Genomic DNA, 14,978 nt, shown 5'->3' with positions numbered 1-14,978 from the left:
TCGGCTTATCTGCGCCATCACTTTTAGGGAAGCATGTACTTTTACTCTTAGGACCCTCAGTTCTAAAACACTCCCAGAACTCTGCCATTTATTGTCTAAATCTTGCTCTGGTTTAACTTACCAAAATTCAATGTAGACACCCAAATATTAAACAGAGCAACAATGAAAATTTACAGTACAGGCGGCAGCTATTCAGCCTATTTTACCTGTGATAGTAGTAAAAGGAACTGTCCCAACCAAGGTTCATAATATTGCAGGCCAAGTGCACATTCCAAGTTTTAAAGTGATTAAGTCTTCTGTTCTTGTTACCTCTTCATGTACAAAGTTACAAATTTCTATCATTCTCTAAGTAAAATTGTTTTCTCTCATCTCTTCTCTACTTCTTCTACCAATGGCCTTAAATCTATGTCATTTGATTTTTGGCCTTCTGATAAGGTCCATCCTTCTAAAGAGGCATTTCATAATTTCAAACACTGCCTGCCCTCAATCACCTCCATTTCAACAAAACAACTTTAGTTTATTCAATCTTTTCCTAGTTAAAATGGCAGCATTCCCATAAATCTCTGCACTATCTCTGATGCAAACACATCTTTTCAGTAATCTGGCAATCAGAACTGTACACAATACAGTGATCTAAACAACATTATAAATAGTTTTGTTTAATCTGTACTTATATTCTATGCAGTACTGAATTTTAAAAGACAGTATCCTGTATATTATTTTACTTTAACTATCTGTTCTAGTATCTTTAAGAATTAGTAGATGTAATCACTGATTTCCTTTTGATCCTCCACATCATTCCACACAAATCCATTTATTTTATTTTCCCTTCCTTTGTTGCACTTCCCCAAATACATTAAGTTAAACTTCTCTGAATTAAATTCTATTTGCCACTTTCTACCCAACTGGGTAGTCCACCTATCTTGCTGTAGTCTAAAGCTTTCTTCATTGTGCACCACATGGCCCATTTTTATGTCTTCTGTAAAATTCGTCATCATACTCCTTACTTTTAGGCACAGCTACTGGAGCTGCTCCCTCACAGCTCCAGAGACCTAGGGTCAATCCTAACCTCCAATGGTTTCAATGTGGAGTTTGCAAATTCTCCCGTTAACTGAGTGCATTTCCTCTAGGTGCTCCAGTTTTTTTTCACATTCCAAAAATGTGTAGGTTGCCTGGTTAAATCTGTCACTTGTACATAGTATGTAAAAATCTGGTGGATAGTTGTTGGAATGATGAGAATAAAATGAAAAGGGCTGAAGGGCCCACTTCTGTGCTGTGTATGACTCCAAGTCAGCAGGGAGCCCCCTTGAAACTCTGCTATGATCTGCCCTTGAAATACAGAACACCAGTCAATTTTGATCTTCTGGTTCCTATCAAATTTGGATCTGATTTGCCACTTGGATGCAAAGGGCTTTTACTTTTATTAATCAACTTTCCAAGTAGGACCTTTCCATAAGCCTTGGTAAAATTCATGAAGACTATATTAATAATTTTGCCCTCATCAACCCTCCTTATTACCTTTTCAAAAGTGAATCAACTGAATCACACAGGATCTTCCCATAATTAATCCAGAACCACATTGATTATAAAAAAATAGGAAGGTGGAGTGCGTGATACAATGCATTCTTGCATGGCTATTACATTTCAACTTGCATCCAACACTTTTGACATCAAGTGAAAAAGCTAATTCCTATGTGCTAATTTCTTTTTATGGAAGAAACTATGTACATTAATTCTCAATGATCAAACTGAGCAATCAAATCACCTCAATACAAGACGTACAGTCAACAATTAGAATATTGAAGTGGAAGAAGAGAAGCTGAACAAATATTGAAGTGGAGAAAGCTTATTGCTTCTAATGTTCCTTGTACTTTATAATAAAATGACTAATTCAAGAGGCTGACTTATTTAAACAAATTAAAATGGTTTAATTCACCACTTACTTTAAATGATACAAAAAATTTTAATTAAAAAGCCTTATTTTTGAAATCCTTCCAGGGAAACGTATTTTTTGATATTTTAAAGAACCCTCCTGACTCCAGGCATCTCGTTTCTAAGTCTGTACGTTTGTTTGATGATTGCACTGTAGCATCTACTGTGAAGATTAGAGATGCCTGGAGAGAGGAGTTGGGCATTGAATTACCTGAAGCTGCCAGGGACAAGTGTTTGTCTATGACAGCGGTCCCCAACCACTGGGCTGCGGACCGGTACCAGGCCGCTAAGCATGTGCTACCGGGCCACGAGGAAATGATATGTCAGCTGTACCTTTCCTCATTCTCTGTCACGCACTGTTGAACTTGAACACAGGGTTGCCAGAACATCCCGTATATTGAGCTAAATTGGTTTGTCCCGTATTTCCCCCGTTAAGGCAGAGCGTTGCTATGAAACCTCTCGTGTCGAAATGACGTGAAGCGAAGAAGCAATTACCATTAGTTTATATGGGAAAAATTTTTGAGCATTCCCAGACCCAAAAAATAACCTAACAAATCATACCAAATAACACATAAAACCGAAAATAAGTAACACTAACATATAGTAAAAGCAGGAATGATATGATAAATACACAGCCTATATAAAGTAGAAATAATATATGTACGGTATTGCCAGGAATATGAAGGCAAAACTGATTAGTGGGAAAAAATTCGGCACGTACGCGCATGTGCACATCACATGCGCACGTCACGCATGCGCACACAGGTGCCCGTGCAAGGCTTCATGGTCACGGTAGTCTTTCCTGGGGTAAAGTGTCTCGGGATTTGACTGCTACTTTTGTCCCTTATTTGGGAGTGAGAAAGTTGGCAACCCTAACTGTAGAAGACATGTTGAGGTGAGTTTAACTTTACTTGAACACCACCCCCCACCGGCTGGCCAGTCCGCAAGAATATTGTCAATATTAAACCGGTTCGCGGTGCAAAAAAGGTTGGGTACCCCTGGTCTATGATACAGGCTTACTCTGTTAACAGCAGATGCCAACTGATCCAGTTTAAAGTTGTCCACCATCTCCACTACTCTAAACTTAGATTGCACAGGATTTTCCCTTCTGTCTCACTAATGTGTGATAGATGCCAAGGGACGGAGGCCATGTTGTCACACACCTTTTGGTTTTGCCCATTACTGACTGGATTTTGGTCCAAAATATTCGACTGGTACTCAGAGGCCTATAAAAGATCCTTCCCCTTGGAAGGAGGTCTCGCCAAATTTGGCTGCTCGCAATCTACTATTTGTTTCCCTGCAGCCATACAACAGTCTCTGATGCTGGGGTTGATTATTGCCAAAAGACTTATCTTGATGGAATGGAAATCACCCTCTCCTCTTTCCTTTCGGAGATGGATGGCTGATATGATATCAGTCATACAGATGGAGAAACTTAGGTTCTTGAGAACCAATTCTATTAAAAAATTTTCGGCTATCTGGGATCCATTTCTTGCCTACCTGGATGAGGCCAGGGGCGGATGAGCAATTTCCCCCCAGCTGATTTCTCATGGCTCTCATTTGAGATTTAATGTTTAGTATTTTTGAGCACTTTGTACAATAGGCATCCCTCTAATGTTATGTCTTTTTTATTTGCATATTTCATTTTTACACATGTCTGAGCTGGTATGTTCTTCTTGATTTCGCTGGGTTTTTTTTTGAAAATTTTGCAAATAAAGCATTAAAAAAAGACCTTATTTTCAAAAATTTATGTTAAATAATTCCAGACATCTACTTCAACTGTTTGCAAACACAAAGCTGAAGGGACAATTAATCCATAATGTACTTAAACATTCTAAGGAAAATTGTCAAAATAAATGGAATGTCAAAACGAAAAAGGCTTCAAATAAAATTCTTGGGTGCGAAGGTAAGACCCGTAACAGCGCAGCCCAAGTTGACATCTTGTGGTCTTTAGACCAGTACAGTGAATTCTGGTTAATTGGGACACATTGGAACCAGTACATTTTGGCCCAATTAAGCAGCTATCCCAATTAGCTTAAGTTTCATGGAAATAGATAAAATGATATTAAAAAGACAAACTACCTTTTAATTGAGTAACACGCACAAAATGCTGGAGGAACTCAGCAGGCCAGGCAGCATCTATCGAAAAGAGTACAGTCGACGTTTTGGGCTGAGACCCTCCAGCTGTACTCTTTTCCATAGATGCTACCTGGCCTACTGAGTTCATCCAGTATTTTGTGTGTGTTGCTTGGATTTCCAGCACCTGCAGATTTTCTCGTTTGTGATTTTAACTCAGTAACAAATTATATATTTAAATAAAATACAGAACAATGGAGAACACTGCTAATGCTACTGAAGTATTATAAAACAGTGTATTAGTTCCTAATAGTTATTGTTGGAGGAACTCATCTGGAGTACACTGCCATGTATGGGAGTATCCAAGGAGGGATAGCACCTCTGTGAATGGCAGTTGTAGTGTCCATTCTGGGCAGTTCACTCACCTTCAGTCCCCATTGGACAATCAGCTCTCACCTGTGGCTTCAAGTAGCTGTTACATGTGACAGCGGCCACACCCCGGTGCACCACTTCAATAGGTGAGCTAAACCAGGTGAGGGTAGCCACCGAGCCCGTAAGCTGGTGAAACAAGGGCATGCCTGTGCCAGATGTGAAGTCAGCTCCAGCAGACTGGGCAGGTGAGATCAAAAGTGATATCCAATGGCCAAGAAGGCTTCATGCAACACTTCATGGAGAGTGAAGAGCAGTTAAGGCACTAAAGAAGTCATGGTTATCCATTGCAACACTGGAAGACCCCAGTTTGTGATGATTACGGTACCACGGAACACAGACTTATGAGGTTGAGAGAGTGGAACTGTCCCAGTTCAATGGTTTCACCACTTTCTCTTTCAATATTTTTATTAGTTTCTACATAAAAGAATACAGAGTACAAGAAAGTATATATAAAGGTTGAAAAAAGACAACTACCAATTACATTATATCTATTCATAATAACGATTTTATTACCCCGTATTCATGTAGGTTAGTCTAAGTTATATTGAAATATACTAATTTTTTACAAAAAAAATCTAACCCCTACCAAAATCGAAGCTGTTTATAAAGGAGAACAAAAAGGTAAAATACCTTCTTGTATAATAAAAATTAATAATAGCCAACATCTAAATTTAAATAACAAATTGAGTGTTTTGAAAGTTTTGAAAATAATTCAGAAAGGGTTCCCACAAAGTTTGAAAGTCTTGACGAGATTGAGAAATTGAACAACGAAACCTCTCTAAATCTAAGCACGACATAACATCGCATAACCACTAAGCATGAGTAGGAGGAGAAACATCTTTCCATTTAAACAAAAGCACCCCCTCCCCCCGAGCTATAAGAGAGCTAAAGGCCAAAATATGTAAATCTGATGTCTTCAACTTGATATCTTGTCCAGCAACAATAATGAATAGGGCCGTCAGAGGATTCGGCTTAAAATTGACTTTGAAAAGTAAAGAAAAAGTTTGAAAAAACTTCCTTCCAATATTTTTCAAGACATGGAAAAATCCAAAACATATGAATTAATGAAGCTTCTCCACTATTGCATCTGTCACAGTAGGGAGATATATCTGAATAAAAATAAGATAGCTTACCTTTAGTCATATGGACTCTATGTACCACCTTAAATTGTATGAAGGAATGGCGAGCACATAACGATGATGTATTAACCAGTTTAAAAATTTCATTCCAAGTTTCCTCAGATATTGATGTCTGTAAATCTTGTTTCCAGAGATTCTTAGTTCTGTCTAAAAGAACATTCCTCGTCTCCAGTAACATACCATAAATATTAGATATTGAACCATTATAAAAAGGTGTCAAATTAAAAATTACATCTAGTAAATTCTTATCTGAGTTTATAGGAAATGTGTATAATTGAGATCTTAGAAAGTCTCTAATTTGTAGATATCTAAAAAAGTGAGTTTTGGGTAGGCTATATTTAGCTGACAATTGCTCAAATGAAAAAAGATTTCCTCCAACAAACAGATCCCAAAAACATTTAATACCCAACCTGTCCCATTCTTTAAAACCTGAATCAGTCATGGAGGGTTTAAAAAAAAATTAGAATAAATGGGACCAGAAAGGGAAAATCTCAATAAACCAAAATGTTTTCTAAACTGTATCCAGATACTCAGAGTATGTTTAGCTATTAAATTATCAGTTAGTTTGCTTACAAATAAAGGAAGTGAGGATCCAAGAAGAGAAATAATAGAAAATTTATTAATAGTATTAGCTTCTAAAAAAACCCTTAGCTGACAGTCTACACATTTAATACAAACATATCCAAAACGTAAGATATCGTATATTAACTGCCTGGTAATAAAACCTAAAATTAGGTAAGGCTAAACCACCAGACTTTGTAGGTTTTTGAAGATGGACTTTATTTAAACGAGGATGTTTACTTTTCCATATATAGGAGGGTAAAATAGTTTCAAGAGAGTCAAAAAGGATTTAGGAATAAAAACGGGTAAAGCCTGATAAAGATATATAAATTTAGGTAGAATATTCATTTTAATAGAATTAATTCGTCCAATCAACGATATTGAAAGAGGTGACCAATTTAATAATATCTTTTTTTACATGGTTCAATAAAGTAAGAAAGTTTATTACTTTCAAGGGTATTTGTAATTCTTAGTGATTGTTACACCCAAATAAGAAAATTGATTCCTTAAAATTTTAAAAGGAAGATTGGTATTAATTGATACCAAATTATTTAAAGGAAATAATTCACTCTTATGCAGGTTCAATTTATATCCTGAAAAATGGCTAAAACGGGAGAGTAAAGACAGTACACAAGGTAATGAAATCTCAACATTAGAGATAAAATGCAATATATCATCAGCGTAAAGCGAGATTTTGTGGGTGATAACTCTCCTTGAAATACCACAGATATCATTAGATTCTCGAAAAGCAATAGCAAGGGGTTCTAAAGCTAAATCAAAAAGCAAAGAACTCAATGGACAACCTTGTCTAGTTCCGCGGTGAAGTCTAAATGGTTTGGAACTTTGAAAATAAGTTAGAACTCGAGCAGAAGGAGATAAATAAAGTAACTTAATCCATTGAATAAAATCTGGTCCAAAAATTTTTTTCTAAGGCTTTAAATAAATAATTCATTTAACCCGATCGAAGGCCTTCTCAGCATCTAAGGATATCACACGTTCCGATATCTCCTGAGAAGGAGAGTAAATAACATTTAACACACGGGGTATATTAAAATGGAAATGTCGGCTTTTAATAAATCCAGCCTGATCATCAGAAATAACAGAAGGTAAAATATTTTCAATCCTATGAGCCAGAAATTTAGAAAGAATTTTAGTATCTACGTTAAGTAATGAAATTGGCCTATATGAAGAGCATTCAGTTGGATCCTTGTTCTTTTTTAGGATAAGCAAAATAGAAGCTTCATAAAAAGATTGAGGCAAACTACGCAATTTGAAAGAATCCAAAAAGACTAAGTGTAACTGCGGTATAATTAATGAAGAAAAAGCCTTATAACATTCTCCAGAAAATCCATCTGGACCTGGAGCTTTTCCCAAGTGTAATGAACATACAGCCTCAGCTATTTCCTCATAAGAAATGGGTTGATCCATCTGTTTGCAATTATCTGCAGAAAGTGCAGAGATATTTAATTGATCTAAAAATTGTTCATTACAGTATTATCTTTAGGGGAGTCAGGACTATAAAGTTTAGAGTAGAATTCTCTAAAGGTATCATTTGTTTCAGAGTTCAGGTTTCCCCCACTATCCGAAAGTAGAGCATTCCTATGAAACGGATCGTAAGCCGAAATGTCGTAAAGTGAAGAAGCAATTATCATTTATTTATATGGGAACATTTTGTGAGCATTCGCAGACTCAAAAATAACCTACCAAATCATGCCAAATAACACATAAAACCTAAAATAACAGTAACACATAGTAAAAGCAGGAATGATATGATAAATACACAGCCTGTATAAAATAGAAATACTTTTCCACAATCATTACTGCACTGCTCTCCGTAGCGAAAATCTCATGCAAGCGCCATCTGCAGAAAATCTCGCACAAGCGCTGTTGGCAAAACACGGCGCAAGTGTCTCCAATAACCTTTAAGCTATGAAGCTGCCAAATCATACCAAATAACACGGAAAAATACACAGCTGATATAAAGTAGAAATAATGTATATACAGTGTACTATCACTTACCAGAATTGGTTCAGCGCCAAGCACACTGATGGTGTATTAGACTGAGTCGTTGCAGGTTGGCTGGTGCAGTGGCCCCCACCCTCCAGGCCGCCGACCGATACATTGCCGAGAGGCATGCTGGAATGCAGCGGTAGCCGGGAGGCACACAGCACATCTTTAAGAAAAAAGCCGAAATAAACACGCTACTTAAATGGGTGCTGCCTGGCACATAATTGTCGGCCCAGATCAGTGCTGATTGCATCGCCTTTGATCTGGGCCGACATTTACGTGTGGGGCGGCACCTAATTAATTAGCATGTTTATTTCGGCTTTTTTTCTTAAAGATATGCTGTGTACCTCCCGGCTACCGCTGCATTCTCTGCGAATCGGTACAGTATCTGTCCGCAGCCTGGGTGTTGGGGTGGTGGGACACTGGGGTGCCATCTTGTCGTCTGTTTCCATTAGAGCAGGCAGCTCATCTTCTCCTATGACTGCCCGCCTCGATGGCGAAGATTGAGGTTCGTCGTCTGCTGTGGCTGATGTGGAAGGCTTGCTTGACTGCTGAGCCTCGCGCATTTTCTATCATACAGTTCCTTGTAAGGACTCAAACCATCTTGTAAATATCCCCTAAACCTACGTACCCTTTCAAAATTAAAGTCGTACTTTATCATTGCAGCGAAAATCTCACGTAGTTGCTTCACTTTCGCTACTGCATTCGCTTTTGATTGTTATCCTTTCCTCTTCCAATTGCATCAGCTCTTCATCTATCAGATCTTGGTCATGGGATGCCAAAATCTCTTCAACATCATCTTCATCAGCTTCCACAAGCCAAACTCACTTAGTCCTTACTTTCAAACAACAGGAATTCTGCAGATGCTGGAAATTCAAGCAACACACATCAAAGTTGCTGGTGAACGCAGCAGGCCAGGCAGCTGCTTAATTATGTCTAGTTTTACGCTAAGTGTAACACCCTTACGAGCTCTTTTAGGCTTTTCCGACACCATAGAACTCATCTTGCAAACGGCTGCTCACAGGCATGTGTTAAAGCAATGCCGGCTAGAATGCAGTTCCGAATCTGGGGAGAGTGGCTGCTCGGGGCGCGCACTGATTTTTTTGCGTGCTGTATTTTTTATTGCGCGCTGCTTTTTTTTTTGTAACAGTGAAAACACCTTCTGAAAGCGAAAACAGGGTACTAACGTAGGTCTTTCGTAACAGTGAGGTTTCGTAAAGAGAACGTTCGAAAAGCAGGGGGACACCTGTAATCATTTGTCCTATCACCATTAGTTTTGCAAATCCCTAATGTTTTATCATTAAGAAGTTGAGTTTCAATTGGATATGTTAACAGAAGATCATATGTAGTTTTAACTTCAACACGTCTTTTATATAAAACAAGTTCTGGACCTATAGCATATTTTTGATCTAATGGTTTTAATTGATTGGCTAATTCAATTCTTTATTAGCTTTATTCTTAACACTTGCAGTATAAGGAATAATTTGTCCTCTAATATAGGCCTTGAAAGTATCCCAAGTATCCCATACAATAAGATTAGAAGTCTCTTCCTTTCAATTCTCTTCAAAAAACAAGATAATATGGTTCTCTAGAAATTTTAAAAATTCCTTATCAGATAACAAAGTTGTATTAAAACACCAGAATCTGTTGGTTTGAAGAAGACCAGGGAGTTTTAAAGATAAAAATATAGGAGCATGATCTGAAACAGCAATCTCTTTATATTCACAGGAACGAACTGATGAAATCATTTGACTATCAATAAAAAAATAATCAATCCTCGAATATGTGTGATGAACATGGGAAAAAACAAATATTCCCCATCTAAGGAATGTAAGAAACGCCAAACATCAACTATACCACACTTCAATAAAAAGGATTGAGTAAACAAAGCTGATTTATTAAGAGACGCTGGTTTAGAAGATAATTGGTCTAAGACTGGGTCTAGCCAACAGTTAAAATCTCTTCCAATCACCAAAGAATAAAGATTCAGATCTGGTAAAAACGAAAAAAAAAATCTCAAAGGATCCTGGGTCATCTACATTTGGGGCATACACGTTGGCAAATACTATTAACATTATCTAGTTTTCCTGAGACTATAACAAAACATCCATTAGTATCAGACACTACTTTATGTTGTATATTATCTGTAAGAATCGAAACCCCTCTAGATTTGGCCTGAAAAGAAGAGTGAAGACAAAGTCCATTCCAACAGCTAAAAAACCGTAGATGATCACATTTGCGGATGTGAGTTTCTTGTAAAAAAATAATAGGGACCTTAAATTTCTTAATATAAGCAAAAATCTTACTATGTTCAACAGGGTAATTTAACCTTTTCACATTAAAACTGAGCAAATTAATAGTTTGGTCCATTTTTAATATTATTTAAAGGAAGGGTTAAAATGTAAGTTAAAACCCAAGCCATAAGCCTTGAAAAATGGTAACCAAGCAACAAGTTGGCTAAAAATTCGAAAACAGCTCCTAGGAAAAAAAAAACATAACCCCACCCACCTCCCAAAGAAGGAAAACCAACCAATAGAAAGTCGGCATCTACAAACTACTGACAACTCCCCAAAAAACCTGGTGATTGCTCCAATTAGTTTCAAGGTTAGTTATATTCCAACCTAGACCAAACAAAACCCAAACAAGAGATTCAGGTCTCGTATATCAAAAATACAGTATTAAAAAATACAAAAGGAAATTAGCTACAATGGTTTACCAAAAGTAAAAGATACAATTATTCATACAGATAGACATTGAACATTAATCTTATATCTTCATGGGAAAAAACAGACCAAGCAATTAGCTTTCAAATTTAAAAAAATGTTTGTGCTTCGATATTCAAACAAAGCCATTCGAAGAATCCATCTTTAATTAGATTCTCAGTCAAACTGGGTAGCCAAGGGACGGGTTGAAACCCTTGTTAAAAAAAGATTCCAACAGAGCTTGTTTAAACTTAACACACTCCTGCATAACCTCAATCGAATAACCTTCGAGAAACTTAATATTCCATCCTATAACCAGGCATGCCCCTTCGACGGGATTTGCGAATTAAAAGTTTCTCATTTAATCTTAAGTCTTCATGTAAGGAGAAATTAAACAGTTGGCCTTGGGATTTAACCTTCACATTTTAAAAACTTTTGTGCTTCAATAGTCAAGCGGAACCATTCGAAAGAACAGTTTTCAAGTGTAATTCTGAGTTGGGCTGGGTAGCGAAGGGAAGCCTTGAAACCCATATTAAAAAACTTGGACATAACTTCTTTGAATTTAACACGTTCCTGCATAACCTCAGGCGAATAATCTTCAACAATTCTAATCTTGTGACCATTATAGTCGATCATGCCTCTTCGACGAGATTCGCAAATTAAGAGTTCCTTTGTTTTAAATTCATGAAAGCAGATTATTACTGATCTTGGTTTCTGAGCATTAGGAGACCTAAACGCAGGAGATCTGTGAACTCGTTCGAACATAGGCACAGACTTCAAAATCTCCGAAAATAATTCTTGCAAAAAGTTTGCAAAAAACTCTATAGGATGGTTATCTTTGATTAATTCTTCGAGACCCAGAACCTGTAAGTTATTCCTTTTACTTCTATTTTCTAGGTTGATAATCTTCTGTCTTAACTTTTCGTTGGACTTCGATTGCTTTTCACAAAGCTTCTGTAATTCATCCACTTCCATTTCCAGAGCCAATTCTTCCAGCACTCCTTCCAGCCATAATGAAAGAATATCACACTTAAAAAAAAGTTTCAAGACAGGTTGGAAATAGCAAGATAATTAAAATTGGAGCAACGGCAGATTGCTGTTACTCCATCAGCCACCACCAGGAAATTCCGTTTCACCACTTTAAAAACTCTCCCGCACAGGTTTCACTGTCATCGTCAGAAACAACGGGCAACCAACACGCTGCAGTGTTTTTTTGATTGACTGTAAATGAACATTATTAGTGCAGACAACTAGTGAAGATAATGGACAGCCTTCATACAATGCTTTCGATGACTGCATCTTCCAAATCTTCATTTTCACTGTAACGTTGATAGCTTCAAGTTCTTCATAGTTCCTAACTTGTCGAAGTAGTGAAATTGTTTCATTTTCACTCCCAGCCATTTGTCATCTTCAAGCCTGAATGCTTGAAATCCCAGTGAGCAAAACAATTTTAAATTGTTCTACTACTTATTTCTTGAGAGCTATCAGTGACAAAATCACTGCTTTTAGAACACAAAATATATGCAAAAACTGTTCGCTCTAAGTACGGTGTAGTATCTAATGGCCACACAAGTTCACATGACTGATACTTGTTAGAAGCTCTTTGGTAACAGTTTCATGTCTCAATGAAGTGGCATGGTGTCCCAAATAAATGAAGGGAATCCCGGCAATTTTCTCAATTAGTTTCTGTTGTTTAAGGACTGGCCTAAATAAGTGGCTGGCTGATTAACCAACGGACTAATTAATCAGAATCTACTGTATTAATAAATCAAAGAGTGCTTGATCACCAAGTCCAACAACATACTACTATTTTGATCTCTATATTCTTCAAACACCTACTTAATATTTTAGTACAAATGAATTTGTAAAATAGGTATTTTACTTTGTGCATTGCACAAATCTTAGCTTGCAAATATCATGGAAGATATTAGCTAAGCATGCAGCCATTGATCTTGTAGATAACAACGAAATAACAAAATACGGCCATGTTTACCAATTGAGTAAATCTGTTTTTGAGTCTGTGAAAGAAAGATGTGTGAATTAAAAAGGCACATATTGCATTTCAGCAGATTTTATTTAGGTATTATTTTCCAATGTTATATATAATGTATGCTAATCAGCCCTTTCCATCTTTCAAGTTTAATGTAGGGGAGAAAGTACAATTAATGGAATAAGGACAATGGCAGAAAACAAAGAAATGAATCAAGAGCACCGTGCAAATATTTAATTCATAACTGAAGAACAGGTAGAAAATCATTATAAGAGTGTTATACAGCCATTACCACATTGGTCATGGGGTCACCTCTGCAGATGTCAGACAAACGTGAAGACTCTGTACCCTTTGTATTCCACATAATTATAATTCTTTTGCAGAAAATTCATACAATTTGCCTACAGAAATTAATGTTGGTTACATTATACTTATGGATCCTACATAGTGCACTAAATCACCTATAACACTTCATAATTAATTTAAAATTATGTAATCACTTGAGAAAACTTAGTAATTATCATCTAAAGGCTAGTAAAATAATCATATTGTCATTGACTCACCTGCCTGTAGCCGACCATAATCATCCTGACCAAAACTATGTTGATGTGGGTACCTAATGATTCATCATGGTAGATTTCATCAACCTGAAACAACAAAATCATACACTTTTAAATAATGTATAAACACGCTTCTGCTGGGAGTGTCACTACAGACAAATGATTCAAATTCAGGAATGTATACCATCCTCTGATAAATAACTCCCAGCTGAAGAAATAGCAATTTTTTTTTCTCTTTAACCAATAATCGTTTAAAAATTTATGTGTGATGGTGTGATTTACACCTGGAATTATAAAGTAAACAGGAATGTTTGTTGTTTCTGATGAGAACCACATTAAAAGCTTCTAATTACTGCATGTTTGCCCATATCAATTTGCCCAGTGAAGATGATTGGATGTGCATAAAGAGCAGACTTCTGGGCTTTTATGTTTATAATATGTAAAAACCAGTTTCTGTAATTTTGAAAACAGTACTTCACATGATTCTCTTCATAACTGAAAATGGGGAGAACTGGAAATATATCCTTAAGTAAAACAACTTCCATCTCAATTGCTACATTGCTTTCTTAATTAATGTTCTTGCAAACTGTCATTAAAATCTTTACTGGTGTTCAAATCACTGGCTTTAATAGTCAGAATTTAAAGAGGTTGCTGTCCATCATTCATGAGAGTGACCCAGGGGTGTAGCCAATACAACCGCTGCTTTAGTTTCCGCAATCCCAAACTGCATGGAGTTAGTGCATTCTCTACTTGACTGCACAAGTTTCTTCTGGTTCTCTGGTTTTCTCTCAGATTTCAAAGACATGCTTGTTGGTAGGTTAACTGGACATTGTAAAAACCCTAAGTGTGTATTTACAATATTGCGTAAATGTAATATTTTGGATATGTAAAAACTCATTTTTGCATTTTCTAATACAGTATTTGAAAATATTGATTAAATCTTGGGGAAATTCATTGAAATCTGGAAGAAATAAAATGAAATTAATGTAGATGGTTGCTTGACACTAGAGAGAATTTGCTGGACCTGTTCTGTGTTATATGACTGTGATTCTGTGATTCATTTCTGACATGAAACAGAACCCACAAGGATCAAAACTAAAAACATCAACTTCATCCTTAAAAATCTTGATTATGAATTTTGTTTTGTTTTAGGACAGTCCAAAGAGTTTGGAACATTTTGTAATATATGTTTCAGAACATAAATAATATCCCAATGGCAATGTTAAATTAAAATCTCATCGGATCAACAACCTATCAAAACAGAGACTAACCCATGGCTATGAAAACATGGAAATAGTCTGCATTGGACAAGTTTACCATGTGAAAACAATTTAAACTGTAGAACATATCAGCTAAAATGCTACACAGATGTTCAAACCTAATCAAATCTAATCTAACCATGAGATCAAGGAATGTGAGAAACTATTTATTATGAACGCAGGTCCTCTCCTTGGACTAAAGTAAGTGCATTCCACATATGAAGCTAAGCTGGTACACAGTTCTGCCAAAGAAAGAACTGGTTGCATTGGAAGGGATGAGAAAAGAAGGCTATTACAGTACATGGCAACCTGAAGTAACT

General features: G+C 36.5%; 1 protein-coding gene across 3 annotated transcripts in view; it reads right to left on the bottom strand.

Annotated features, from left to right (window-relative positions):
* Positions 1 to 14,978, bottom strand: part of LOC140212063 (A disintegrin and metalloproteinase with thrombospondin motifs 14) — a 236,392-nt gene that overhangs the window by 86,648 nt on the left and 134,766 nt on the right. For all 3 annotated transcript variants that reach the window (XR_011889636.1, XM_072282531.1, XM_072282530.1), the window contains exon 5: positions 13,403 to 13,486. Coding sequence is in view for 2 of the 3 variants with exons in the window: in XM_072282531.1 (XP_072138632.1) it covers positions 13,403 to 13,486 (84 nt within the window). In the remaining variant the exon portion in view is untranslated. The remainder of the gene's footprint in view (positions 1 to 13,402; positions 13,487 to 14,978) is intronic.

The sequence above is a fragment of the Mobula birostris genome, chromosome 18 (genome assembly GCF_030028105.1).
Source record: "Mobula birostris isolate sMobBir1 chromosome 18, sMobBir1.hap1, whole genome shotgun sequence".
Lineage (NCBI taxonomy): Eukaryota > Metazoa > Chordata > Chondrichthyes > Myliobatiformes > Myliobatidae > Mobula > Mobula birostris.
This window is presented reverse-complemented; position numbering and strand designations above follow the sequence as displayed.